At 51.1% G+C, this 27,085-nt stretch overlaps 10 protein-coding genes across 10 annotated transcripts; 5 read left to right on the top strand and 5 right to left on the bottom strand.

Moving 5' to 3' along the window:
- Positions 1-171: 171 nt before the first annotated feature.
- GT037_000596 (peroxisomal adenine nucleotide transporter 1) lies at positions 172-1,300 on the top strand (the record flags this gene model as incomplete). Its single annotated transcript, XM_038925643.1, has 3 exons — positions 172-275; positions 337-887; positions 939-1,300. The coding sequence occupies 3 exons, from the start codon at positions 172-174 to the stop codon at positions 1,298-1,300; spliced, it is 1,017 nt and encodes a 338-aa protein (XP_038791499.1).
- A 1,198-nt stretch (positions 1,301-2,498) lies between these two features.
- GT037_000595 (uncharacterized protein) lies at positions 2,499-3,672 on the top strand (the record flags this gene model as incomplete). The annotated part of the gene is made up of 2 exons (XM_038925642.1): positions 2,499-3,012; positions 3,062-3,672. 2 exons carry the CDS (start codon positions 2,499-2,501, stop codon positions 3,670-3,672), a joined length of 1,125 nt encoding a protein of 374 aa, XP_038791498.1.
- A 714-nt stretch (positions 3,673-4,386) lies between these two features.
- GT037_000594 (nadph oxidase b) lies at positions 4,387-6,226 on the bottom strand (the record flags this gene model as incomplete). Its single annotated transcript, XM_038925641.1, has 4 exons — positions 4,387-4,662; positions 4,722-5,222; positions 5,270-6,020; positions 6,069-6,226. The coding sequence occupies 4 exons, from the start codon at positions 6,224-6,226 to the stop codon at positions 4,387-4,389; spliced, it is 1,686 nt and encodes a 561-aa protein (XP_038791497.1).
- A 1,273-nt stretch (positions 6,227-7,499) lies between these two features.
- On the bottom strand, positions 7,500-8,337 carry GT037_000593 (nad-binding protein; the record flags this gene model as incomplete). Its single annotated transcript, XM_038925640.1, has 2 exons — positions 7,500-8,165; positions 8,218-8,337. 2 exons carry the CDS (start codon positions 8,335-8,337, stop codon positions 7,500-7,502), a joined length of 786 nt encoding a protein of 261 aa, XP_038791496.1.
- Positions 8,338-9,028: 691 nt separating this feature from the next.
- GT037_000592 (uncharacterized protein) lies at positions 9,029-9,617 on the bottom strand (the record flags this gene model as incomplete). Its single annotated transcript, XM_038925639.1, has 2 exons — positions 9,029-9,290; positions 9,484-9,617. The coding sequence occupies 2 exons, from the start codon at positions 9,615-9,617 to the stop codon at positions 9,029-9,031; spliced, it is 396 nt and encodes a 131-aa protein (XP_038791495.1).
- Positions 9,618-10,390: 773 nt separating this feature from the next.
- On the top strand, positions 10,391-15,071 carry GT037_000591 (uncharacterized protein; the record flags this gene model as incomplete). Its single annotated transcript, XM_038925638.1, has 5 exons — positions 10,391-10,481; positions 10,570-10,835; positions 10,887-11,319; positions 12,797-12,965; positions 13,016-15,071. 5 exons carry the CDS (start codon positions 10,391-10,393, stop codon positions 15,069-15,071), a joined length of 3,015 nt encoding a protein of 1,004 aa, XP_038791494.1.
- A 2,232-nt stretch (positions 15,072-17,303) lies between these two features.
- Positions 17,304-19,920, bottom strand: GT037_000590 (tat pathway signal sequence protein; the record flags this gene model as incomplete). Its single annotated transcript, XM_038925637.1, has 3 exons — positions 17,304-18,778; positions 18,827-19,023; positions 19,844-19,920. 3 exons carry the CDS (start codon positions 19,918-19,920, stop codon positions 17,304-17,306), a joined length of 1,749 nt encoding a protein of 582 aa, XP_038791493.1.
- GT037_000589 (uncharacterized protein) lies at positions 19,269-20,113 on the top strand (the record flags this gene model as incomplete). Its single annotated transcript, XM_038925636.1, has 2 exons — positions 19,269-19,434; positions 19,485-20,113. 2 exons carry the CDS (start codon positions 19,269-19,271, stop codon positions 20,111-20,113), a joined length of 795 nt encoding a protein of 264 aa, XP_038791492.1.
- An 825-nt stretch (positions 20,114-20,938) lies between these two features.
- GT037_000588 (peptidase s41 family protein) lies at positions 20,939-23,463 on the top strand (the record flags this gene model as incomplete). Its single annotated transcript, XM_038925635.1, has 2 exons — positions 20,939-22,120; positions 22,165-23,463. 2 exons carry the CDS (start codon positions 20,939-20,941, stop codon positions 23,461-23,463), a joined length of 2,481 nt encoding a protein of 826 aa, XP_038791491.1.
- A 249-nt stretch (positions 23,464-23,712) lies between these two features.
- On the bottom strand, positions 23,713-24,674 carry GT037_000587 (glycoside hydrolase family 12 protein; the record flags this gene model as incomplete). The annotated part of the gene is made up of 5 exons (XM_038925634.1): positions 23,713-23,747; positions 23,809-23,853; positions 23,916-24,077; positions 24,139-24,303; positions 24,365-24,674. 5 exons carry the CDS (start codon positions 24,672-24,674, stop codon positions 23,713-23,715), a joined length of 717 nt encoding a protein of 238 aa, XP_038791490.1.
- Positions 24,675-27,085: the final 2,411 nt, after the last annotated feature.

Genomic DNA, 27,085 nt, shown 5'->3' with positions numbered 1-27,085 from the left:
CTTTTTCTAACCCCCGATGCTGCTATCTCCAGTCCTCAGATAATCGCGGTCATAATGAGATAGTAAGAATCGATAGCTTCTTCCACACGACCATACCCCTCTGCCCGTCACGCTCTCCGTAGTCGCAACACCCAGGCCAAGCCCTAGCAACTTTACTCGACCACCACTACCATGGCCGGGCAGTCCAAGGTAGAAACTCTACCGCCATGGGGTAACGCTGTCGCAGGCGCCGCCGGTGCTGTCATCGCGAACACGCTCGTCTATCCCCTGGACTTGTAAGTTGCACATATTCTGAGACATTGTATGCAACCGAGAGAAATACTGACAACGCCTCAGGATCAAGACGCGGCTACAGGTCCAGGTTAAGCGCTCCCCCAACTCGAACGATGCCAATCCCGCCGATGGCGAACACTACGATGGCGCGCTCGACGCGCTGCAAAAAGTCTTTGCAGAAGAGGGTTTGTCTGGACTGTATGCCGGCATAGGAGGCTCTCTGCTCGGTGTAGCATCGACCAACTTCGCCTACTTCTACTGGTATACTGTTGTACGAAGTCTCTACATGGCGAACCGCACGCTCCAAGCATCACCGAGTACCCCAGTCGAACTCTCTCTGGGAGCGCTTGCCGGAGCGCTCGCCCAGCTCTTCACAATCCCAGTCGCCGTCGTAACGACGAGGCAACAGACCATGAGCAAGGCAGAGCGCAAGGGAATGATCGCTACGGCTATGGACGTGGTCAATGGCGAAGATGGCTGGACTGGTCTCTGGAGAGGTCTCAGGGCTAGTCTGGTGCTTGTGGTCAACCCTTCCATCACATACGGAGCTTATCAGCGATTACGGGAAGTCTTGTACCCGGGGAAGAAGACGCTGAAGCCTCTAGAGGCGTTCCGTAAGTCAAGATTACTACTATTGCTCAAGTAAAGCTGCTAACAGGTTTTAGTCATCGGAGCTCTTTCTAAGACTCTTGCTACAATCGCAACACAACCCCTTATCGTCGCAAAAGTTGGGCTTCAATCAAAACCCCCGCCAGCCAGGAATGGCAAGCCTTTCAAGTCCTTCACCGAAGTTATGCAATACATCATACAACACGAAGGTCCTGCAGCGCTCTTCAAGGGTATCGGACCCCAGATCCTCAAGGGTCTGCTCGTCCAGGGTTTCCTCATGATGACCAAAGAGCGTATCGAGCTATCCTTTATTCTCCTCTTCCGATACTTCCGCCAAGTACGCGCCGAAAAACTGCAAAAGCTTGCAAACATCGCAGCAGAAAAAGCCGGAAAGGCGGCGCCAATCCTTGCCAAGTAGGCCTTGGCTTGCTGGCATATTTATTCCTTCATCTCCAGTCTACATATCCTGCTTTGGGCTTGTTTGCGCAGGCAGATGGAGCGAACGCTGTATTGAACTTGATCTGGCGTTTGGCACTGGTTGTTGTTAGGGTTATACACATAGTACATTCTATAAACACTGTTGCATTCTTTTCACAGCACACAAGTCTACGTCACAAAGCGCTTACAGCTATGCCAATTGATGTGCTGTACTCAAGCTGTGAAGGAGCCCGAGCGACCAAGATCGTTCACACGGATGCCCCCCCCCCCCCCCAAATCTGCCCAGTTGTAGAAATGTCGACTCACTCCATCACCTCCTTACTCTAGCACTTGTCACCTCTTAGTCTTCAACAATAAGCAAGAGCGCTCTTTTAGCACAACTGAACCCACGGCTCACCAATCGTGCCATAACTCCGACGAGAATCAAACACCAACACAACTTTGTACGATACTAAACCTTTGATACACAACAAGATGTGCCATCTCCGCCCTACGAAGTATACATGCGGCCACGTTTCTCCTATTCACACACCAGACCACCAACGCCCGAACCGGCCTGTCAGTGCCAGGCAATCAACCCCAGAGACTGAGGTGAGATTTGAATATTTGAACTGTATTCAAGACATACACTGACTTCATGCAGTGGCCGACACACAAAGACACAACATGTGGCGCATGTCAAGATGCTTCACGTAGAGGTGCGCGATGCTATGTGCCCTTGAGTGAGATGATAGTAGTTTATGAAGAGGGCAAAGGCGAATGTGACGAGTGCAGAGAAAAGAAGGGGGCTGAGGAAGAGCTTTGGGGTGGAAGAGGGTAAACGGATGTGTAGAGATACCACTGTTATATTGATCGATCAACAGACGAACGCGGAGACAACAGTGCCTTGTAGTCTGCAAAGGTACTCATGATAGTACGTGGGCTCGAGGAGGAGCATTCGAGCATGTGATGTTATCGTGTATATATTCAGACCATACACTAAATTTTAAGCTTCATCAAGCTTGAGGATGATTTTGGACAAACTTCTACGCAATGTGCAGCAGCAAACTAGTGTTCATGCGGTTGACGTCATCAACACAATGGCATATCTTACTAGCTTAACATCTCGAGCGTCTTCCAACACAGCAATTTCGCACAGCTGATTCCAAAATCAGCAGCAATTCATCTTCACTGTAGCCATGTCAGAGTCATCAACCCAAATTCCGTGGCATTCTATACCTTCCTCCACCGCAACATGCAAAGTCCATCTGATTCAAGCTGGCGGTCTTCACATCCCTACGGACATGGTCTTGCTCCCTGGTCCGGATAAGCCGCAAGAGTCAGAAGATCTGAATGACGAGAGCGAAAAAAGGAAGACATTTTATGCTCCAGACTATGTGTTCCTCATTGAACACGCTGCAACCGGGAATAAGTACGTTTTCGATCTAGGCATGCGAAAAGATCTTGAAAACCTCCCCCCTCTTATTGTGGAAGGCACTCTACCGAACTTCAAATGCGAACCGAAGTCACCGGCAGAGGTACTGCAAGAGCATGGATCGGCCGATCAACAACCTGAGAAAGTCAAGGCAGTCATTTTTTCGCACATGCACTTTGACCACGTTGGCGATGGGGCTAAGGCTGGATTCGAAGAGGCAGAGATGTGGGTTGGACCAACATGCTGTACATATGCAAGGCCTGGTGGGTATCTCCCATGTACGAACTGCATGTGAGAAACTTGCTGACCTTGTACATCGAATTCTAGGTTATCCGACTGATCCAAAAGCTCCAACGCTGAGTGAGACTTTGCCGGTGGATGGCAGCCGGAAGATTGTAGAGAGTTTTGTGCCTGACGATATATTGAAAGAAGCAGGCGATAAGAGAGTAGGTCTGGTCATGGAGGGTATGGTAAAGGGTAAATATGCTGCTGTAGATCTCAAAAAGCCTGAGTGGATCGGCATCGGCGCTTTTGACCGGGCATACGATGTTTTCGGGGATGGATCAGCGTATATTATCGACGCTCCAGGACATTCGTCGGGCCATCAGATGATGCTACTGCGAACGACATCAGGTTCTAACGAGAACGAGCACACCTTTGTACTGCTAGCCGGCGACTGTTATCATCACCCGGACCTGCTCAAAGAGCCGAAACGTACTGCCAGGCCACCTTATGCAAAGTCAGGCATGCACGCCGATCCAGAGCAAGCAGTGAACACGATGTTGCGCACAAGAGAGTTCGCGCAAAAGGACAAAGTATGGGTCATTGGAGCTCACGATATAAGTGTAGGCGAAGGTATCAATCCGGGGGTTAAAGAACTAGAGGGACTTGTAGGAATCAACAACTGGTTAGAGAAGGGATGGAAGAAACGATTGTAGCTTAGCGTAGCACACCATCATATCCAGTTCATCTGATAGCATAAGACGTAGTTCCCACATACAAATTCTAGTCTCTGGAGCCTTTCATATGCTCAGACCCCAAGCCCTTGGCTCCCGAGACACCCAAAGCTTGACAACCGTCTCCTCTCCCGACCTTGCGTCACACCGTCCGCTCTGCACCCTGAATTGCTACGCGCTGACAAGGGCCATCCCAAGCCTATCGCTCGGTATGAAGCGTAGATCCCGCGGAGTCCGAGCATTGCCGTTACCCGAGGCGATGTGGAGTTCATCTTAGTGTTGCGGCGCACAGGGTTTCGGGATGTTTGGGTGGCTTGGATGCATGAATGAGAGTGGCGTGATTACGGATACGTAGGAGTGTATGATGCCTGAAATCTGAGGGAGCCAGGGTACAATCAGGCTAATCTTTGTATTGGCAAGTACGAAGATGTGTGGCCGTGGAGACGCCTGCGTATGGAACTCATTCTTTCTTCATTATTAGAAATTCTATGGGATATCGTAGACTTTGAACATGTGTCTTTAGCCGCTTGCAGCTTTCAAGATTAACAAACAAAAAGACCAAAAGTGTAAAGAGACGAGCGAATTATGTACAACCGTAGTAATAAGTGACAATTCGCTCTCAATATAGCAAATGGTATAACCCCAGCCCCTTCGTCTTTCTCCCCATTTTTCGCTCTCCAAAACTCGTGATGGCATCTAGAAGTTCTCCTTGCCCCATACGAAACTGAAGCCAGGCTCAGAGTACATGTTGCACTTGACGTGGAGCGTAGAACCAAGACCCTTGGGGCCACAGAAGAAGACACCAGCCTCGGCAGGTGAGTGGATCTTGCGGATGGACTTGAAGATCATGTCCCAGTTGGGTCGACCGAAGTTTGTAGGAGCGCGGAGACCGGTGATGGCGTCCTGTTCGGCGTTTGCGTCATTGATCATAATGTTTGTCGCGTCGTCTGCCTTGATCTTTGCTGTAAGGTACTATGGGGATGATTAGTAAATCATCATTTCGAAGAGCCGCTGATGAACATAAAACTTACGGTATGGATCTCGATGTGGTCATCGATATCCTGTGCTTCAATGGCCAACAACAGCGACCTGAACCATTCAAACGACCCGAAATCTCTGCAGATCCAGAAGAAGTATACCTTCCTTAGCCTTGTGCGAGATCCCTGAGGGTAGTTCATGCGGTACCAGATACTCTTGAGAATCGAGGCGAAAGGCGTAACACCAATACCAGCACCACAGAGAACGGCGACTTCGAACTTGAACACATCCTCAGAGGCGGAACCGAAAGGACCATCGATATAGACTCGGGGGAGGATCTGTCGCAAGGCGATCTCTTCGCTCGATCCGCCCTTCTCACCCTTCTCACCAGGGGGCTTCCTCTCCGTGCTGCAACCAAGGGCCTGACCGAAGGCTTTGGTGAAGTTTCCGACCATACGAATGTGCACAGAGATGTAGTCTTCCTCAGGTGCGCTGGTGAGTGTAAAGGGGTGGTATTGCCAGATGGAGATTTCAGGGCAGCACAAAAAGATGTACTGTTGTCGTTAGCATACGGTCATGTTCGAATAGGGAGGCGACGTACCTGTCCAGCACGAGTTTTGGTATGCTCCTTCTTGATCTGGACCTCGCAGACGTTGCTAGGATGCTGAATGACCTTGGAGATGTACGTCTTGTGTCGTCCACGTACTTCGCGGGCAATGCGTTCAGCCAGGTAGGCAAATCCACCGTACATCCAGTACTCCCAGAAGACACCAATTCCATCGCAGAAAGGCGCAAAATCGGGCTGAATCATACAAAAGGCTCCATGGATCGACCAGAAGACGAAGAATATGATGAACAGATGGTGCATGTACCAGAAGCGTTCAAAGTTTGCGCGACGAGCCTTCTCAGCAGCTGTAATAGCGATCGCGTTGAGCGCAATCAACATGACGTAACCACTCCATCCAGGTCCAGTCGCAAGGTTAGCTAGGATGAATCCCATAAACCCTAGGTCGTTCGTTGCCGAAAACCGCGCGAGATTGTTCCAATGAGCGATGGTATGAACCCAGGAGAAAAACACGATGGACCAGGCCACCAGCTTGTGAAAGGTAATGTTCTTGTCGAAAGGAATTACGTCGTTCAGCGGCGTACGACGGGCCATAGAAATGAGGTTCCTGCATACTGGAAAGAGGATGAAAGCGACGTCGACGTGGAGCACCAGAGCGGCCGAACGAGCAATGGGGAAGGTCAGACCAAAGCGATTCCTTGAACCAATAGAGTTATCCTTCAGTCCATAGTTCATCATACCAAAGACGAAGACCATGACGTGTAATATCGCAAAGGTGAATACAAAGCTTGATACGTTAGTCGATTTGCTTCTTTGGCCTGGTGCTGTGACCTACAATCTTCGGTAACCCTCGTTGACCATCCACACGTCAAATTTCTCTTTCCGGGTCAACTCTCGCGCCTTTTCGTCCGACATCTCTCCGGACATGAGCATGCGCGTCAGCGGTGGCCATCTTGACCGCTCGCGACCTGTGAGGCTGGTGGTGTACGACATAGCTGCTGAGTGGAGCGAATGTAGCAGCAATTGAATGACTGGTGTGGATGCCGATGATCTTCAGACCTGCTGAATGTGGCCGAAGTGGAGCAACAAGTTCAATGAGTGTCTAAGTAATCTGTGCAGAGGTTAGATCGAAGGCACCAGGGACAGCGACACACCAGCACGAGAAGCCCTGGGAAAAGAATGAAGTGACTTACTAAGAGTGCCCGCACAAAAGAAGAGAAATAGTACAAGAAGAGGCGTTCAGTCACCCGGCTAAAGAAGCACCGGCATGAAATCGGTCGAGTCTTGGGGTGAGTAGGGGAAACAAAAGCCTATAAGCCAACGTTGCGGCGAACAGAGGAAGAAGCGGCACCGACGACGGGGGTTAGGACAAGGTCAGGTCAGCTTTGCCATTGGCGAAGTGGGTAAAGGGTATCAGTCCGTCAGATGGTCGGGAGGATGGGCAATCCAGGGCCCAAAGAGCGAAACGGTAGCAGAAGTCGAACCATCTTTCATGGCTCTGCAGTGCAAAGCTGCGACGCCGTAAGATCCGCTGTCTACGAGCGCGTATCGCAACGGGATGATGGCCAATTAGGGACGCGAGATGGCGTGGCTAGGGCTAGGCCTATGCCAAGCTTGACCTCTGAAACGTGAATGGCCATGCATTTTAGTCTTCGCCATGCGAAATGGCAGAGCGAGGCGTTTGAGAGGCGTTTGGGACGTGGTAGGCTAAAACCTAGTGCGTTAGAGTGAAGCGCCTCCATCCAGCCCCTGGTCGGTGCGTTGAGGCTCAACTGCCGATGCTGGCTCACCTTACGACTTCCACGTTGTGCTCCGAGCCTCCGACGGCTTTCGACCGCCTTCCCATGTGGATCTGGACACAAGCTTCGATGGCGCACGATAATCTTGCGGCATGGCTGAGAGTGACAGCTGTAAGAGATGGATGCACTGCTGCTCGTACGTCTTGGCTGAAGCTTGCGACTATTCAAGCCCACCTAAGAAGTCTTGATATCAGTTTTCTTTCACAATTTGAAGAAGACGATCCCTAAGCATGCATGTTAAAATATCGACCATCCAACGGTTGTGGCGTCATCGACTTCCGCACAAATGTGTACTCGCTCGGTTGTACTCTGCATGTTTGTTTGAACGGTCACTTGCCCGCGTACCAACTAAATCCGATCTATTCCCGTCCAAACATTTCCGGTCTTAGAACCCAAACACCATGAGATCCACTTCAAGCTTCCATATCAAACAAGAAGCTTTATTGCCAAACATTGACAGGACGCGTTTACAATTTCAGAAAACCACCGCTCGCGGAGATGGTCTGACCCGAAACCCATTTCGCGTCGTCGCTACAGAGCCAGGCCACAATTCTTGCGATATCGTCCGCGGTGCCAACTCTTCTCTCGACTGCAGTTTGCTTCAACTGGACCTCCACGACCTCTTTCGGTACACTGTCCAACATTTCCGACTCTGTGGGACCCGGCGCCACAGCGTTGATTGTATGCCCTGCAATGCCTAGCTCTTGTGCCAGGCTCCGGGTCACGCCTTCAATCGCTGCTTTGGATGCAGTATAGAGAGTCAGATTGGCGATACCTAGTCGTGCGCCTATAGACGACATGTTTATGATGCGGCCTGGTGCACGTAGATGGGGCACTACCGCGGCTGTGAGAAGGAGAGGTGCGCGGACGTTGACATCGAATATGCTGGAGTAGTCTTCTGCTGTTGTCTCCGTGATGGACCTGTCAAACAAAACGCCAGCGTTGTTGACGAGGATATCGATTTTATCACCAAACGCTTCCCGAGTCGCCGACACGATCTTCTCAGGCGCGTCGAGTTGTTTGAGGTCAGCTTGAACGATTTTCGAATCGCTACCATTGCCAAGTAATTTGATCTTTGAGGCAATCTCTTCTGCTAGATTTCCACTACTCGGAGATGTGTATACGAGGGTGACCTGTCACATGTATCAGCGGCTTGATTGACTTGGTCAAAGTCGGTGGACTGACTTTTGCTCCCCTTCGCGCCAGCTCTAACGCCAAGCCAGCCCCAATTCCTCGCGAAGCGCCTGTGACTATAGCAACCTTGCCTTGTAGAGGCAATGCTGATGGTATAGACTGAGCAGACATGATGATAACTGTCTCAAGCGTGTGTTGGTATCTTGTGTGGTGGCATCATATTATTCGCCTTCCATCAGGTTTTATATCACTCAAAGGCACCCACATATCTAGTGAAATGATTAAGAGTAATCGGACATAAGCCATGTGTTCGTATATACGTGTACTTGCTGCATTTTTATCCAGAGTGGGTAGGTCATACGTCATTGGCTTGTAATCCCCGATGGACCTCATGAGTGCCGACAAGCTTCGGAAAAGGTTGTATGGCGATTGGCCTGGAATAAGTTATCGAATCACATGTCAGTGTTTTGATCTACAGATATTCCAGTTTTTCGTATATGTAAGAATTCGATGTGTGATGGGTAAGAATTATGTATTGAATTTTGAAAGTAAAGCAAGTCATTCGCTCATAGGTATGAAACCCGCGTGCTCCTCGGTGGCCTGTCAACACCATTTGCGACAAGTATTAACAGGTCTGATCCATCCTTCAACCCCCCCGCAAGACAGACGACGCGCCGTGGTGAGTCGAAGGGAGACCAGTGTCGATCTGAGTGGTTTCGACGTAGACTCGATCGCGATTGCGCTTGGCGATAGAGCATGAACGTCGCAATTATTCTCTTGATGGTCATGTCGTCCTCCATCGGCAGGATCCTGCTCGTCTTAAGCCTGGCCCAGCGTGCCCTCCTCCGCCCTCTTCCACCATCTATCGCTTAATGAAGCCGAGCAACGGGCCCTTCTTGGCATTTGGATCCTTCTTCTTCGGATACATCTTAGATGTGACAAAGTGGACGTACCATATCAGGACACCGAAGACTGAGAGACCGAAGATTACAAGAAAGAGCGTGATAACAGGTCGACCGTCAGCTTGTACGGAGCGCAGGGCGGCGGGCGTAAGGATCGGTGCAAGCCATTCGAAAGCCATATTGAAGTTGTTTGGTTGCGAACGGTCGAATTGGCCGAGGTGACTGGAATAATATTTGTTTTGTCGGAGCGTTTACGAGCTTGCGATGACGATCAGAATCAAGACAGCCGGCTGCCACCAAAAGAATGTGTAAAGATATCGCCTGCGACTTGATAGAATCGGAATAAGGAAAGAGGACGTGATGTTGGATGACAGCGACAGGGACGGGCAAAATGCGACGGTTAGCGTTCATGTACCCACCACAGAGCCGCTCAGGCGGCAGCGCGACGGCCAAACCAGACTCGTTTCGCGCATGACCTGACCGCTTAGTATCCTTGGCAGATCGCATGATGTTTACAGAAAAGGCCATACGCATGGCGTATAGAGGCATGTTCGATGTGAGGCGACCGCCTGATATGGTGACTGTTTCAAATGCAAGGCGGGCCAAGAGACTATGGTGAGACGCTTTCGTTGCAGAACGTTCCGACGCCCGACTGGGAGCTTACATTACTTGCAAGGAGCACTTCCTCTCGAAGCCACGGGTGTTGTCGGTGTAAGCAGTGACTGACGCCGAGTTGACTGCGCATCCTCGGATACTCTTGCGCTTGCGGACCTCGCTTGACGCTGGATTTCCCCGGACCAACGAACGACCCGGCGTCGAGTCAAACAACCGTCGCTACAATGGACGACCACGTCGCATATAGCCAGTGACTAAGGCAACAGCTTGCTGTCTGCTTCCAACACAACGCTGGTGCATCCCGTTGTTGTACTCTGCGTGGTAAGGTGCATAGGCGAGTTGGTGATGAGGACTAAGTCGGTGGATTGTTGGGGTTCTCACGTAATCATGCCGCTCGCCCGTTTGTGATTGGACAAAGGAAAAACGCTGTTTTCACCGACAGTTCGCACAAATAGGGCGCGTAGTTCCCAGCCATTGCTCGAGCTTACCGCATATCCACCGTTTTTTTTTTTCTTCTCGTCGACCAAGAGACACTTGATCAATACTGGTGTGTAAGTGCATGTAGCCATTGCTAATCCTCAGGTACCCGAATAAACGACTCATCACTTCTTCGCTTTTCCCTGCCTTGGATCAATCTTTTCGCGCCAAACGTCACACAGAGTCGTACAAAGGTTACTCGAGTAACTTGTCTATCACCATACGTCAACATGGCTCCCCTCCCTAAATCCGAAGAGTCCAACTCGCCAACAGAAAGACCTACCTCCCGAGACTCAGCCGAGCGGGGAAAGAAGCGCGCAAGTATGTCGACCGCGGATTTCTTGGTGACGCTATTGCCTTTGCTCACTATCAATCGCCGACAACGCTGACACTACGGTACCGCGCGCAGGAACACAATCAATGCCTCCCCCAGAGTTGCCCAAGCTAGTCGCCGAGCAGCATGCCCCCATCCCGACCAACGACAAAGACACGCAGCGCCTGATCGTCGTTCTGTGCAATGCGACCCTCGAGACCTACAAGGCGTCACATGGCACCGGTCGGGGCCCCGGCGCGCGCGAAGACAAGTATAATCTGCTCAACAGCGACGATCACATTGGCGTAATGCGCAAGATGGGGCGCGATATCAGCGAGGCCCGGCCTGACATCACACATCAAGTGCGTACAAGAGGGGGCTAAGGGCGTTCGTCAGCTAACGTGGCGCTACAGTGTCTGCTCACATTGCTTGACTCGCCAATCAACAAGGCGGGCAAGCTCCAAATCTACATCCACACCTCCAAGAATGTGCTCATAAGGGTCAGCCCTACAGTGCGCATTCCTCGTACCTTCAAGCGATTCGCTGGACTCATGGTTCAACTCCTGCACAGACATCAGATCCGGTCCACGTCATCCCAGGAAAAACTCATCGAAGTCATCAAGAACCCCATTACCGATCACCTTCCCCCCAACTGCCGCAAGGTCACGCTCAGCTTCGACTCCGAGGTCGTACGTGTCAGCGATTACATTGGCGGCCTCAACAAGGGCGAGAGCATTGCAGTCTTCGTAGGTGCCATGGCCAAGGGCAACGACGACTTTGCCGATCACATCAAGGACGACAGCATCGCCATTAGCCAGTTTAACCTCAGTGCCAGCGTTGCATGCAGTAAGTTCTGCCATGCTGCGGAAGACGTTTGGAACATCTTCTAGTTCGGCAGCACGACCAAGGGTTGGACCTATCCATACCGGACACGCCAGCTAGCCCACAAGTAACAACTGACTCACGGCGGACGAGTCGGATCACGGACCGCACATTGATGAAAAATAACCAGGACATATAGGCTGCAGGACACGTTCATGGCTTAGATCGCAACATCGACAGCCTGTGCGCTACTGCATCTGATTTTGGGCGTCTGCTTGAGGTTTTTTTACAACAAAACAACTACTCTGGCTCAACGCACAACAATCAATCTTCTTTTGAAGATCGCGGGGCAGCTCAACCTACCCCGCACCTCCTGTTTTCCTTTCATCTTATTCTGTCAGCACAGTACGCTAGTCTATGTGCGCCTTGTGTACGGTGTCATACCACTGGGTCTAATCAGGGCCTGTCGTTCGATTTCGAAACATGTCTGTCAGTAGCTAGCTTGTAGGATATCGCGGCTCTTCATCCACTCTAGGAACTCTGAGCAGGAGGATCATCAGTGTCAGGAATGACATATCTGGCGAATGAAAAAAGTATACTTCACGTCATTTTCGCAGTACGATCCCTTGAACCCCTCTTTCAAGCATATACCCGGTTATTCGCTCATCCTATACTTCATGAGGTTAGAGGCTTCCCTGACGGGACTCATCGCATTCTGCGCATGTGGCGGGAGGGCAACGGGTAGCATCTATACATGGAGCCGCATCGCCGATCTCCCATGATGATCTCGCGTAAACATCGAAAAAAGCAACAGCATGGCAAGTCCTACCGACTTTTTGGTGCGACTCCAAGAATCTACCACGATGCCTGCGATCGTAGCCTCACTGCAGCAACATCTTGGTTCTTGTGCGAACGGTGCCCCAGTGTCGACGTCACGCCATGTCCAATGGCGCGTTACGACGACAAGTGGCGCGTCCAGACCGCAAATACTCTGTTGCACGCGACAAGCGACCAGAATGCTATGAGTCCATACGTACTGTAGCGCAGTACGCAATGTGAGGCGTGCGGCGACTTAAACCTCTCGCGGCTCCGGGCCGACGTCGAGGACCAATGTCATACACCGACACCTCGCTTACTTTAACAAATTTGTTAGCTGCAGACGCAGGACATGTGGCAGCATCACAACATCTTGACAGCGACCTCCTTGATAGCTAACTGCAGCAGTGGGGCGTGCTAGTAGGGTGTGTCCCGCAACGGTATGGAACGCCCTGCCACTCGGTTCACGATGCATCGAGACGCTGCACCTGGACGGGGTTCATGATATAAACCTCGAGGCCGTACCGATACTTGCCCTCCCTACTCACACCATACATCTCCAACCGCTCTAACACGTTCAAACCTGATCGTGTGCATATTCATATCTTGTTTCCTTCTTGACTCTCCTCTCGGCGATCGTTCTGTCCGCGTCCTGTCGTTCTTGTTTTTGTTCACCGCTGTTCAGCAATGCCCGTCTCCCACATTGGTCTCACGGTATCGCATCTTCCAACGTCAACGTCATTCTTTCTCTCTGCGCTTCAACCACTGGGCTACCGCTACATCGGCCAATTTGGCAACCAAATTGGCCTCGGGATCCATGATGCCGATTTCTATCTCTGCCAAGAAACGTCTGGGTCAGTACCACAAATGATCACCAGGCACACCGCAACTGACAGCTCAGTAGTGTAAGGGCCGGCGCAGCACACATCGCATTCACCGCACCTAGCACGACTGCGGTCCGGAACTTCTATACCGCTGCACTAACTGCCGGCGGACGTCCCAATGGGTCACCGGGTTCTCGTTGCGCGGAAGACGGTCACTTCAATGCCGCAGTACTGGACTTTGACGGAAACAGCATCGAGGTCGTCTACCGAAATGGACCAGACATGAGAAACGATGGTACCATTATCGAACACAGCCGGGTTATCACGTGGTCGAGGACAGTTTCGCAGAGCTTCCGGGAAAGCCCGAGTATTTTCAGTGCCCACACGTGTGCTTCGAGAGCTGGCGCAACACCAATGGCACCACCGGCCGAATCAGCTGTTCCGAAGCCACCGACTGTAGCCAGAAGCGCCTCTGCACCCACTGTCGCTCCTGTTCCCGAAACGACGACGAAATCCGACTCCAGCAGTGGGGCGGCCACGCACATCCTCGGAACATTACTTGGAGCTGCTGCAGGTGCAGCCGTCACATATGCATTCATGCGGAGCGAAAAAGATAGTGCGAAGAAAGAGGCGGATTTCAGCGCCTTCATGGACGCCAAAAACGCGGTCAACACTGCGGCTGGCTTCTTCGCCCAGGCCTCATCCCAACCCCCGACACCCCAGCAGGACCCACAACCCGCGCAACCACCTGTCGAGACCGCTGCACCGCCAACTCCTGCTCAGCCAGTAGTACCTGTAGCACGCCGCATTGAAGACGACGCGCAATCATCCTATTCGCGCGCTTCCCAGATTCCTAGGACTTCTGTGCCACGACAAATCGAGGCTGCGCCCGCTAGCTACTACTCACCGTCTCAGTTTGAGGCTCCTCGCACGCAGATCGCAGAGCCACTCGCGATCGAATATGCCCCTGCATACTCTACTGCCCCGTCAAGGGCTCCTTCGAGGCTCACGGCAGCTCACCGCTCCAATACCAGCCCTGAGTTGCTGATGATTGAAAGGGCAAGAAGCACTGTCTCCACTGCTAGGCCGGAAAGTGTCGCAACAAAGTCAAAGCCTCCACGACCATCGTCCAAGCCTCAAAGTGTAGTCTCGAAAGCACATAGCGCAGCTCCTAGCTCTTTCATCTCATCGTTCGTGGCAGATCGTGCTGACGATGATGACAAGAGTAGCTCGGGCAGATCAAAAGCCAGGTCCTCTCACACTTCATCTTCAAAACATAGCTCGCACAAAGAGCACAGTAGTAGCAGTCGCAAGGAGCGTAGCTCATCGCCTTCTCCACCGGCCCCTGCATCGAAGGCTCCATCAAAGGCCCCCACCAAGGTTGCATCCAAGGCTGCTTCCATTGTCAGCAGCATCCTAGGCCGTGACAAGTCCAAGCACGATGATGACGATGACGACTTCATCGACGACCTTGACATTGAAGAAGTAAGCGAGGATGATCTTGACACTGTCGTTCCCAGCGACAGTATCTCTCAGATCGGCGATGGTCCACGGCGTAGGCACCGTTCCCACCGCAGCCATAAGTCCAAGAAGGACGACGACGCTGAGACATCCGTGAGCCATCGCAGCAAGAAGCATAGCGATGACAAAGATTCGTCTCGTAGTAAGAAGCACGACGATGACAAAGAGTCATCCCGCAGTAAAAAGCATGACGATGACAACGAGTCGTCCATCAGCAAGTCATCAAAACGCTCTCACCGCTCCCACCGCTTGCGGAAGACATCCGCCGACTCCGCCGACGATGAGGACTCATCACGCCCTCACCGGTCCTCGCGGTCCTCCAAGTCCAAACCATCTATCGTCTCTGAACCTAGTGAGGTATCAACTGTCCGACCTGTAAAGCCTTCCAAGACATCAAGAAAGGATAGTCTGACCCAAGGCCAGTACGACAACCTTTTTGACGAAGTGCAATATGGAACCGGTGGTGTTCACGCCTCAAGACACCCTCCTACACCCAGCATGGTTAGCGCGGCACGCAAGAATCCCATTCGCAGCATGATCAACCACAACCATGCAACCAGGATGAGGAACTTTGAAGGAAGTCAGGCTGGACGGGCCAGGGATGATAGTGATTAGTTCTCTCTCTTCTCTTTTTTGCATGTTGTACCGTTGCATTACGACGCATGTTTGCTTTTGCTTTTGCTTTCTCGCTCTTGCATCTGCGTAATGCTTTCAGCTATTCGCGTCTCTGTTGCCCTTTTTAGCGGTCTGGCATTTCACGGCGCAGCATTGGTATGGCGTTCTGTCTTGGCTTGTATGATTAACATAGAATGAAACCAAAGGCAACGAAATGAATAGAATGGGTATATGGGTGGAATGAAAAAAAAACTCGTCTTGTCCAATCACTCGTGCCTGTTTGTGCTATTGTGTCGTGCCTTCCATTACGTCGCTACTTATCTTCGAGAAAGTATACCCTGGACAGTATACAAGGAACGGGATGTCCGACAAAGGTTACTGCCGTCTGTACGCTTCTTGTCTCGACGTTGAACGGCTTCGACCTGCTCACCTCTGTGCACTCAACCTCTCTTCCTCTCTCTTGTAGTTCTACTTTGCTCCTTGTCCTCAGTACTTGGCTGTTGCCCATCGCAAAGATGAGCATCGCATCTCCCATTCATATCGATGGAGTACTATACTATGATACCGCCGGCTTCTCTACATATGTGACGTTCAAAGCTTGCATATGGGTGAACTATTCTGACCGCATGCGTAGTTGACGACGAAGCGTGTGCACATCTCGCTGGTAGTTGGTTCTCAAATTGCTCGGGTTGGGAAAACTCGGTAGTGATCGGTGAATATGAGTGTGGATGTGTTGGATAACTTGGATCAGATGATATCGGTGGTAAGGAGGTGACAGGAGAGTGTGGAGAAAGTGCGAGAAGATGCAGAGTCCCTTTTTACTTGGAAGAATGTAGATATACGATCTGACGAACATATGATTGAGTGATGAGGTATCTGCATTGTCGGTCCAAATATTCGACGCATATGTTGAATGAGACATTGATAGTTACACACTGGACATAACACCACTTCCACGCTTCAAACGCTGACAGGACCTCCTTCCCTGACCTTGCCTTTAACCCTTCGCCAGCTCACTTCGCGCGGAAAAAGTGCTTCAGGCGGTCCCTGCTCTGGATCGCATTCCCAGCATTCTCCACCTCTCTCTCGGTAGACTTGAGTAAGGAAAACGCACTCCGGATGGCGTGTACAGTTGCGCTTAACCCAGAACTCGTGTTGACATGTGCTGTGCTTGAGGATGACTTTTGTACACATCTTGTTCCCGTGGAAATGGAGGATGTGGAAGGCGTCAATTCGCTCTACTCTGTCGAGGACGATGGGACTGGGTTGTGATGTCGCGACTCTGAACTGGCATCTTGTAGCATGAAGGAGTGTCGCCGGCACTCTGCAAGCTGGCGGGAAGTCTTGGTAAGCTTCAACGTAGGTTGAGTAGGGCTCGGGAGCGGCGACGTAGATCGACGTGTTCTTCAATCCGATGACTTTGACACTCTGGGCAGGAGATGACGGGTGAAGCAAGCACCCGGTTCGACTGGTACAGCTGTGGATGTCGGATTGTCAGCGACGGATAGTGAGCAAACAAACGGCCGTATGGTGCAACACGCCAAGAGAAGGAGCGACAATCACTTACGGCCTCGAGGTCCGTAGTTGTAATGACTCTGAGAAGCTACCAATATCACCCAAACAGGAAGTCCACGATAGACGTCATACTAGCGATGGGCCAGCGACGATCAGGGTCCGTCAACGACCCTGAACTCTCATACTCTCACATACTTATACATCGCCAAAGTCTGCAGTCACCCCGCTTTACTAAGCCCATGCGCCCAAGCAATGTCGTGGTGAACCCCAATCAAGTTTTACCCTAGGAGCTCAGCATGCGATCGCCGATTCACCTCCTTCGGGCACTGTGTCCCACCCGTATCCCCATATTATCCTCACGAGAGATAAAAAACAACAGACTAGGCTTGATACGACGCTGGGTACAGTTGAAGAAGGTGTAGCGTGTCGCATCGGTGATGAGTTGGGTGGCCCAATGGTTCTACAGAAAGGTGTTAATAAAATGTCATCGCCGATTGCCAGCCTCGTCCTCGGCCTTTTCGGAAGGTCGTGCACTGACACGGTCCGAAGAGCGTAGAAACGAGGTTGTGTTGAAAGCTTCGTGTCCATCAATGGTGTGAATGTAGACTGTTAGAGCAACGCAATCTTGGTGTGCGCTGAACGATTCCGGGTATCTTATTAAACAGTACATACTATCATGACCGAACTCCTCCAATTGGACAATTACACAGCCGGGGCTTAGTAAAAGGCATCCGGATTGTTATCATGGCTTCGGTTTCCATAGCCGTGGTCGACATCATCCAGACTCCTGTACTGTCCACCACCACCACGACCGCGTCCCCGACCACCACCACCACCACCACCACCGCCGCCACGGTCACCCCGGTTACCGCCGCGGGCACCTCCTCTTTGACCGTACGAAGGGTTCCTGTTATTACCACGGCCGCGGTCTCGGTTGCCACCACGGTAACCACCTGGTCGATCGTCTCTGTCCCTGCCTCCTCGGCCGTGATTCTGCCGGTTGTCGTGACGGCCGTTCTGATCTTCTCTGCGATGAGCTTTGTTGGGGAAGTAGCTCTCATACTCGCTTTCGTTCGGTGTCTCTTCCTCAATGCGCAACATTTGCTTCTCGCCTACAACGCTGTCAAACTCGAATGCCTGATCCTGGGGTACGGGATGCCAGTTCACGATTCGTGCAGCATCTGCTGGCCGACCGTTTTTACGAATAGCCAAGACTACCGTGGGTACGGGGTTCTCTGAATAGAACTTGGTCCCTTTAGGCACAGCTTCAACTCTCGCAGCCCAGAGTTTGTTCTCGAAGCAGGAGATGGCGGTCACCTTCCACCTGACCCTTGCTCCTATACCGCCGACCTTGTCAAGTATGCTCTTCGGACACGGTTTCGGTGTGATGAGTATGCTGTTGGCGAGATATCGGATATCGTCTCTCGGTGCGCCCTGGGGCAAGGAGACGAGAGATGTCAACTTCTCGGTTACGTCAGAAGGAATCATGTAGCCGGTGTAGAAGACAGTCTTCTTGATCTGGTAGGGCGGAGTGCCGGGCGGAGCGTTGCCTGACTTGACCTGTATGTTGTGTGCGTTGATTAGCTTCTGGATTTCGGCGATTTCGGCGACGGGGTCGAGTTGTGTGGCATTCTCCGGGACCTGAATAACTTCGGTCGTGATGGGCCGGCGCGAGGCCTGGTTCTGCGCTCTCAGCAAGTCTTCGTTGAACTGGAAGAAGAAGTCGCGGAAGCCCTTGGTATGCTTGACGCGATCCTCGTATATGTTCAACTTGTCTGCATCCTTGTATGTGTAAACAATGTCCTTGAGCAGCTCTTGCTTAAATTCCATGGTGTTCCTGAACTTCTGACCTGCAGGGCCTATCGCAGGCTTCAGGCAAACCATGTCAAAGTCTAATCGCTTGCTGCGAACCATGCGCTTGACGAGGTCGGCGAAGTCAGATTCTCCTCGTCCAGTGAGAAGCACGCTCAGCGCGTCCTTCTGGGCCATGGAGGATTCGACGAGTTCGACAATCTGTTCATTCCACCAGCCTTGCCATGCGCGCGCTTCCTCCTTGTCGATGCCTTCGCCCGTCGCCGCGAGAATGCTCGAGTCGTGCCACCAGCCTCCGTTGAGGAACATGTCGGGTGATCCCAGCTGGCCTATGGTCGCGCTGTTCCATAGCTGCTTATTCGGCAGAGGACTTGCGAAGACTGCAACACATCAGCTCTAGTTGCGATGGAGAGTCGCCATGTACATACGCGTATTGTCGAAGTCGTAGATGTGGATTGCCTTGACGTCAGATACAGAAGGTAGCTCTTTTTCGTCACATGACCACCTCTTTAGCGCGGTCACAGTGTGGTATGTTGCCTTTCCATTTGGCCCGGCGACAGCAGGCCGGGTTGAAGTTGCTAGCATAGCTGGTAATGAGCGTCGGATAGAGGGCAAAGTGACGTGTCTGATAGCGGAGATGAGCATTCAACGCGAGAAATTGGCTGCAGGGTGAGACAAAAGATGGGCGACGAATTGCACGCCCTTGGACACGTGCTGCGAGCGGGAAGGTGAGTGTCGAGCGAACAGGCTGCGTTGGAGGAGGGAAGTCGCGATCACTTTTGGTTGGCCCGAGCTCACTCCCGACGGCATGAGCTCATCATCAGGGCTACATGCTCGTTTCCTCAGCCCGACAGCACGACAAGGAAGCGCATGCCAACAAACACAGCTGGCTCGACTCAAGGCGATTCCGACGACACTTGTGTGATATGTCTCTCTCCAGTAACAGAGAGGGCCATCGCCTCTCCATGCAACCATTACACGTTTGACTTTGTGTGTCTAGTGTCCTGGTTGCAGCAACGGTCGACCTGTCCTCTATGTAAGACATCCCCTTCTCATGCAATGTATTCTTACTGACGAGAAACGCAGGCAAAGCGCAAGTTGCAGCTGTACAGTACGACTGGCGCTCCCCGACCGACTACAAAAGCTATACTGTTCAACGCACCCACCCACCCAACAATCACCCACCTACAAATGCCTCTCTTTTCGCACCTTACGGACTGCCGAGCAGACCACGCGGCCCACGTCGCCCATATTCGCCGCCGATTGAAGATGTTGCGTTGCGCAGACGCAGGGACGTGTACCGAAGGAAACTGTATTCGATGCATGTCGGCAGTAATCGCTTTTCAGGATACCGTGACATTTCTCCCCGTTTGATCGCAAACTCGCCTGAACTGCAGTCGAAAGCACGTGCTTGGATTCGGCGCGAACTCCGCATTTTTACCTACCTGCACACCGAGTCGGAGGCTTCATCCTCCGATGCAGTTACAACAGGTAGCAACGCTGAATTCTTGCTGTCGTACATTGTCTCTATCCTGAAAATGGTAGATCTGAGGGCAAGTAGCGGACACGCGGAGAATCTTTTGGCGGAATATCTGGGCAGAGAGACCAGCAAGCTTTTCCTTCATGAGCTGAACAACTGGCTAAGAAGCCCATTTACCAAGGTTGGGGAATGGGACCAACAAGTTCAGTATCAAGAAGATTTGGAACAAGATTAGAGCCCTTCGCCATGTGTAGTAGGCGCTGAATCACCCCCTGCAGCATAGACACGCATGACACATATTACTCGGAAGCCAGCCTTATTCAGCACTCGCTACATCGCCAACTGAATCGCCACACGGAGTCGCTCTGCAGATGCATGTGACTATTCCAGCGTGTTCGCACTGCAGTTCGCAGGTTCGCATGATGCCGTTCGAGACGTTGCATCTTGTGGCTAGGCCAACTAAGGCTTAGCATACCAGCACGTTAATGTTTCGTGTCAGTTTCGCGTACCGCACAATTGTCCACTTTGCATCTCCACTACATCTCGCATGCCATGCGTAACAAAGCATGGCTTCTTCATACCAAATCCCGTTGAGAGGACTTCTAATGGTTTAGCCGACAGCATATCCGCGTTATGGCTTTAAGTGTTTGATCCGGAACGCAATAACTTGTGCTTTCGAAAGACTATGGACACAGACATTGTTTCGACTTCTTCGCCTACTTTGCTTGGTTGGGTCTTGATGTTTCGATAATGCAGCAACGCTGCTGCACCCTGGATTAACCTTCCTTAGCATCGCCCCGCCACAGCGGATGCACGATGTGCTTCATATGTGGGTAGGTAGACACAGCTGCAATACTCTACCTTTTTTCCCTTCTCTTGTCAATTCGCTGCGGAAGGATTCTTCTTCACGCTTTCATTTCTTGTTTCTAGTTTGAGTACACTATTGGCGCTGGATCGCTCTTTTCTAATCATTAATTCTATTCACGGCAGAACTGTGAATCCTGCTGTAAAGCCCGGAGCTTGCACATCTGCGCCTCACGATCACCCCTTGAGAATCAAAATGCGTTCGTCCGTCGTACTATTTGGCGCTTTTTGCGGCCTCTCAACAGCAAATCCGCACCCATGGATGTACGGTGTTCCGGACTATCCTGACCTTGATATGAACGAGGTCATGACGCAAGCAGATGTAGACCTGATGATGGCAGCAGCAGTTGAAAACAGTACTACCGCCTCGGGTTCAGAAGGTGCTCTGAACTCGTCGACCCCCTCATCGGCTTCTCCTGGACAAGAACCTTGTGCGGTTGTCAGTATGGCCATAGCAGCTCTACCCTCTGGGGCCCGACCTGTCGTTCCTGCAGAGTTGGGAGTAAAATGTCTGCAGTCTGTGCCTCTTGACAAGGAAGGAAATGTCAAGTTGATCGACGATCTGAAGGTCATGGTCAAATGGCAATCGAATGTCGCTTACCTCAAAAACCCGCCAAAAGAATACACCGAAGAGCCTGTCGACATCATAGGCGAGCTGGACACGATGCAAAAACAAGTCGCCGCCGGTGGCTTCAAGACCGAATACGACTTCCAGCTGAAGATGCTGAACCTCTTTACCAAAGCTTACGATAATCACTTTGCTTATCAACCCGATATTCTTGCTTCGGCGATGCAATTCCAAAGACCCACGGGATCGGAATTGGTCTCTATTTCTTCGGATGGCGTGGCACTTCCAGAGATATATACGTACAGAGATGTTGTGAAAGCCAACAACGATTCTTCCTTCAAGCCATCGCCGGTCAAGATGATTAACGGCATGAGCGCTCAGAGCTATCTGGCGAACGTGTCTGCTGATTCTGATTTCCACGATGCAGACACACGATGGAATGCGCTTTTCCCTTCTCAGGCTCTTCTTGCATCTGGTACTACCTTTCTTGGAAGTTTCAGAACTGGGCAATATCAGGGTCCGAATACAACCATGGAGTTTGCCAACGGGACTACCTGGTCGAGTATGAATGTCGCTGTCGTTTTTGGAAATTTTACTGGTGTTGATAGCGGTGAGGCCTTTTTTCAGAGGTTCTGTACAGGGCCAAAGCCTGTTTCTGCTGCTCCTGCTCCCTCACCTACTAGCAACTCTACAAGGACTGTGACTCCCACAGCTACGCCGAGTCCCTCGCATATTGGTTATCCAAAGGCTGAGCTGATCAACTCAAATCTCGCGGTTGGAGGCTACTATCTCAATGGCGCAGGATACGAGGTAAGTTGCACGCATCACATCTCTTATCTGTCTGACCGCCTTAGGATGTTGCCGTTCTGAGTATCCCGTCCTACGAATCTCCTAATGTTCAGAGCTTCCAAAACACCATGCGGGACTTCATAAGGATGTCGCAAAAAGCGGGTAAAACGAAGATGGTCTTTGATTTACGAGGCAATGGTGGAGGCAATGCGATTCTCGGCTACGATACTTTCAAGCAAGTATACCCACAGGCAGCCGCAGAGCCCTTTGGCGGCACACGCTTCCGCGCAAACGATGCTCTAAACGCTGCTGGTAAAATCACCGAAAGCTTCCTCGCCAACAAGACGTACGTACAATCTAACCAAACCGCTTTTGTGGAAGCGTTTGGTCGCGGTGCTACACAAGACGATATCTTTGGTTTCACAGCCGGGTTCAACTATCAGCACATTCTCGATGTCAATAATAAAGCCGCAACTGGATGGAATCAACTCTTTGGTCCACAGCAAGCGAACAACGATTCTTTTACTACAACCCTTCGGTACAACTTCTCGGACAGTATTAGTACAACATATAATGGCTTCTCTGTAATCGGCTACAACGACAACGCCAATGAAACCAGCACACCACAACCCTTCCAAGCACAAGATATGGTCATGCTACACGACGGGATGTGTTCCTCAACATGCGCCATTGTCTCCGAACTACTCAAGAACCAAGGCGCAGTCCGTACAATCGCCATTGGCGGACGCCCTCAAACTGGTCCGATGCAAGGTGTAGGCGGCACCAAGGGCGCTCAGGTCTTCTCGTGGGACGATATTCAAATTCGCATGCAAGCCGTCTACTTCCTCGGCTCACCCGATGAACAAAAAGCCTGGATGAACATGGATCTTGGTAAGACTGCTTTCGCCACACAACTCTTCAGGCGATCTGCGTACCAAGGCGGACGTATCGCTGGCGGCGTCAATCTCAAAGACAACCTGAGACAGAACGATGCTAGTGCCACTCCCCTGGAGTTCATGTACGAAGCTGCCGATTGCAGAATGTGGTTCACTGGTAAGATGATTACCGATGTTACCCAGGTGTGGAAGGGCGTTGCTGATCGCATGTTCCGTGGAAACGGCACGATGGGTTGTGTTCAGGGAAGTACAATGGATCCCTCCAGTGTTAGTGGTGGAGGCCAGTTAAGGGGTGGGGATGGAAAGGTGACGATGAAGAGCGAGAGCACAATTGCTGTTGCGGGACAAAGTGCGAGTGGAAACGGCAGTGCGCCGCAACAGTTCACTGGTGGTGCGTTTAAGACAACGGTGGGCAGTCTAGGTTGGGGCGTTGTGGCTGGCGCCATAAGCCTGTTCCTGGCCTTGTAAGTGCAAGTAGCAGCCCATCCTTATATGATCTAGGGCTTTCACTCTTCACAATCTCGTCTTCGATGTTGGAATTTTTGTTGAGAATATATACGTTTTGAAAATCAATGCACCTAAGTATGTACAGAAAGAACTGGACTTTCAAAGAGGTGCCAGTGCCTCACACATCGAGACTGCTGATTGTCTCTCGCCCTAAAGCTATCGTCGTTGTCGTGAACAGCTTACCGTTGGTTATGTTAATACATTCAACATTTACCAAGCGTTAGCAGACCACTGGTTCACAGTGACTAGATATGGGTATACGAAGTCAGTCTAAATTTCACATGCATTTCATGCAGGGACACTCACACGTTGCAGGTCCACCGGTGAAAGCCTCAGTACCGAATTGGTAAGCTGCCAAAGCGTTAGCATATGCAATCATAGTCATGTCGAGAGGGATGCGGGGAGCAGCTTACTGATGAGGTTTTGGCTCGACGCGGGAAAGCCTTTGTTGTTCTGGAGGTAGGTGAAGAAGTCCTTGAGGTTTGCCTTGAAGTTGTTGATAGGGCTAGAAGGTACGAAGCTGTAGACTTTCATGGAACCGTTAGGGCCGTAGAAAAGTTCCCAAGTGCGACCAGCTATATTTGGGTGTACAAGGTCAGTGTATGTCTCACTTGCAGTTTGTATAGGAACACTCACCAACTGTCACCATACCCTGCGAAGTACCAATGGGATAGACGTCGTATCTGGCGAGCCAGACCATGAGCTCGTAGTCACCACTGCTGGTGTCGTGGTTGATGTTCGCAGCAGTGAACAAATCGTATGCAACGTTGCAGCGGATGTTGTTGGTATCATAGACCCAGTCTAAACGTGGGTGTACGAGATCAGTATATGTTTCACCTGCAGTTCGTTTGATAACACTTACACGCCTCCGTCTCTAAGTTGCTGTACTGGCTAACAGGCTTCTTGGTGATCTGACGTCCAGAGTAGACGTAGGATTTGACGTTGTCCTTTCCGCCCGTCCACTGCCAGTACGTGTGCCATTTCGCGCCTGTGCTGGAAACGCTGTCGACGTAGGTACACTGCGAACCTGAGGTCGCAGCGCTGCGACCCCAGATGTTGTTGTTGAGCTCGTAACCGTTGCTGGAGAAATATTCGTAATCCTTGCAGAGCGTGTGCTGTTGTGCGAAGGCAACGGAGGCGAGTGCGCCGAGGATGAATGAAACGGCCTTCATGGTGTGCGATTGGCGGTTGAACGTTTGCTCGAGATGTTTCTTGCTGTTCTGAAATCTATCTCTTCGTGTGGAGCACCAAACCTTTTATAGTCCCAAAATTGCAGTGCCTCAACTGTTCACAACACCGTTACTCGACTTTAAACGGTGGTGGTTACTCATAGTGGACCTTCATATAACGTGTGCTTCGTCAAGCGCGATCCGTCCCTAGATTCCGACAGATCATCCTGTCAACTCTAGTATAAACAACCTCATGGCCAGCCTTGCCACCAGAGACACCTGACATAAGTAGGACCGTTTCGGAGATCTCAATATACCTCGCCAATGAGAAGAGCGTGGGCTTACCTGTTGTAGTCGTGCGCATTGGCGTTTCTCGTCTCCGCACGTACTTCAGCCTCGGAAGATTAACTCGGTCATCTTAATATTTGCCGTCGCCATTTCCCGGGAACGTAGCCTACTCAGAATCATACTAGAGCTCGGAAGCATATCTAAGAACGTAGGCACTTCCGACTACAACTTCTTTACTTGTAACATCGGCCACGCTACCTTGGACCAAATGTGGATAGTCCAGGTGCAAGGTAAGCATAATGCAACACTATTGGCTAGCATTAGTGAGGTTCCTAGACACAGTACGCATGGTTTCTGTCAGAATATACCTAATCGACGGAATCTTAGCCCGATATCCCTGGCGGGTCGTGTCGAATGAGTACTGTACGTGAAATGATAGGTGGACAACTTGTTCCTTGCTTCCATCGCCGAAAAGAGCGGCTGCAGCCGCTACTAGGATGTACGAGATCAGAAAGTAGATTTGTAGAAGACGTTCTACTCTGATGATTGCAATTCCAGGAAAAAATGGAGAGCTGATGGGCAATGCCTAAGAAGGAAAACTGAATGAGATACTGATCACCGATGAATCCAGGTACCAAAACATTTGTTCCGTCTATGTATCTGCTCACCTTAGCGTTCGAATGGGCATTTTTCTGGTGTTCAAAAAAATTCGAAAGCACATTGGTGAGCAAGAACACTGTTTCTTCAAGTGTCACTCTTTGCCAAGGCGGGCAGCCGCACCTTACTACACTTTCACTACCCTTTGCTCTACCCCTTACGTCTCTCTCCTAGACTTTCTTGCAGAATCAGTTGATCGCGCTTGTACTGTTCTTTGTGCTGCATATCCGTAAATGTCGTACGATTTTGTTGGCATGGCTTGATCGATGCGTGTACTGCAGGGAATGGCGAATGTTTCGCATAGTGTTGAGCAAGGCGTCAATAAGACACCAGAGCGATCGGAAGAGTGTGTGTGATTCTGGCAACAACTAGATAGACAACCAGTTGGTGAAGCTGGTGTGTTCGAGCTCTTGGTTAGGGACGTTTCTGTTCCGAATCCTTGGCAACGAAGTACCTATGCACTATGCCAAGGTGGCTAGTTACCTATTGGATTGTATCTAATTACCTTTCGTGACCGCATGTTGGCTCTGTAGGATTGACACATGCACAAAACACGAGCAGTGATCGGAAACATCGCTACGCCCTAGTTTGTCAATAATGCCCCTGACTCTGCTTCTTGTCCTCGTTTAGCACGTATTGTGGGCCACATGGAAAGTGACTGTATGAGACGAGCGTGGGCACACCTAATCAACAATTGAAATTCATGGCCTTGATTGGAGGCTTGCATGATGTAGTTGTCATGAAACGCACACAACCTAGTATCCCAAATATTTGTGTTCTGGGCAGGGTGATCGTCCCGTCCTCAAGATTGATTTTGTGAACGCCAAGCAACGGAGCCGCGGACTGGGAAAGTGTCCATGGGCCCGTGCAGCGACGAAGGATCAGCACAATCCCTTCCACGGATCATAACAAGTCTGATAAGGCATCATCATCATCATAGTCACAGTAGCGGAACTATGCGAAGACTACTATCTCCTTACACGTCGTACCTAGCAAATTTGTTTTGGTAGTTGTGCTCACATGAACATCGGACACCGCGCGACAATGCGCGTCTCCTCGCTCATTTCCACTTCCGCAGGTGTCTGCAGTATGACGGAACATCTTGACGCCGCTGTTCAGTGCTGTCCTGGGCGGTAATACATGGCGTTTTCAGCCACTGAACCGAAATGAGGGTCTCCGAAAATACCTCTCGCTTCTACCACGATTTTGTAAGGCTGTGAAATAGGGCCTTGACCATCATCACCTACTCATGATGGTCAGACAGAATACCGCCGCACAACGACCATTGTCACTTTAAAAAGAGTAGGGAAGAAGAAAATACCGAGGCTCTCGGGGTTGGCTGGCTCCAAAAGGGTTCATCGCCAGATCAACTCAAGGGATGTCCTCGCTCATGTTTCAGGTTCCTTGAATCAAGAACCCAAGATGCTGCACCTAGAACAGATCGTCACAGGGTATGCACATAGTCTCAA

Source organism: Alternaria burnsii (assembly GCF_013036055.1).
Source record: "Alternaria burnsii strain CBS107.38 chromosome Unknown 705, whole genome shotgun sequence".
Classification (NCBI taxonomy): Eukaryota; Fungi; Ascomycota; class Dothideomycetes; order Pleosporales; family Pleosporaceae; genus Alternaria; species Alternaria burnsii.
The sequence above is the reverse complement of the archived record's forward strand: the minus strand, read 5'-3'. Positions and strand labels throughout refer to the sequence as shown.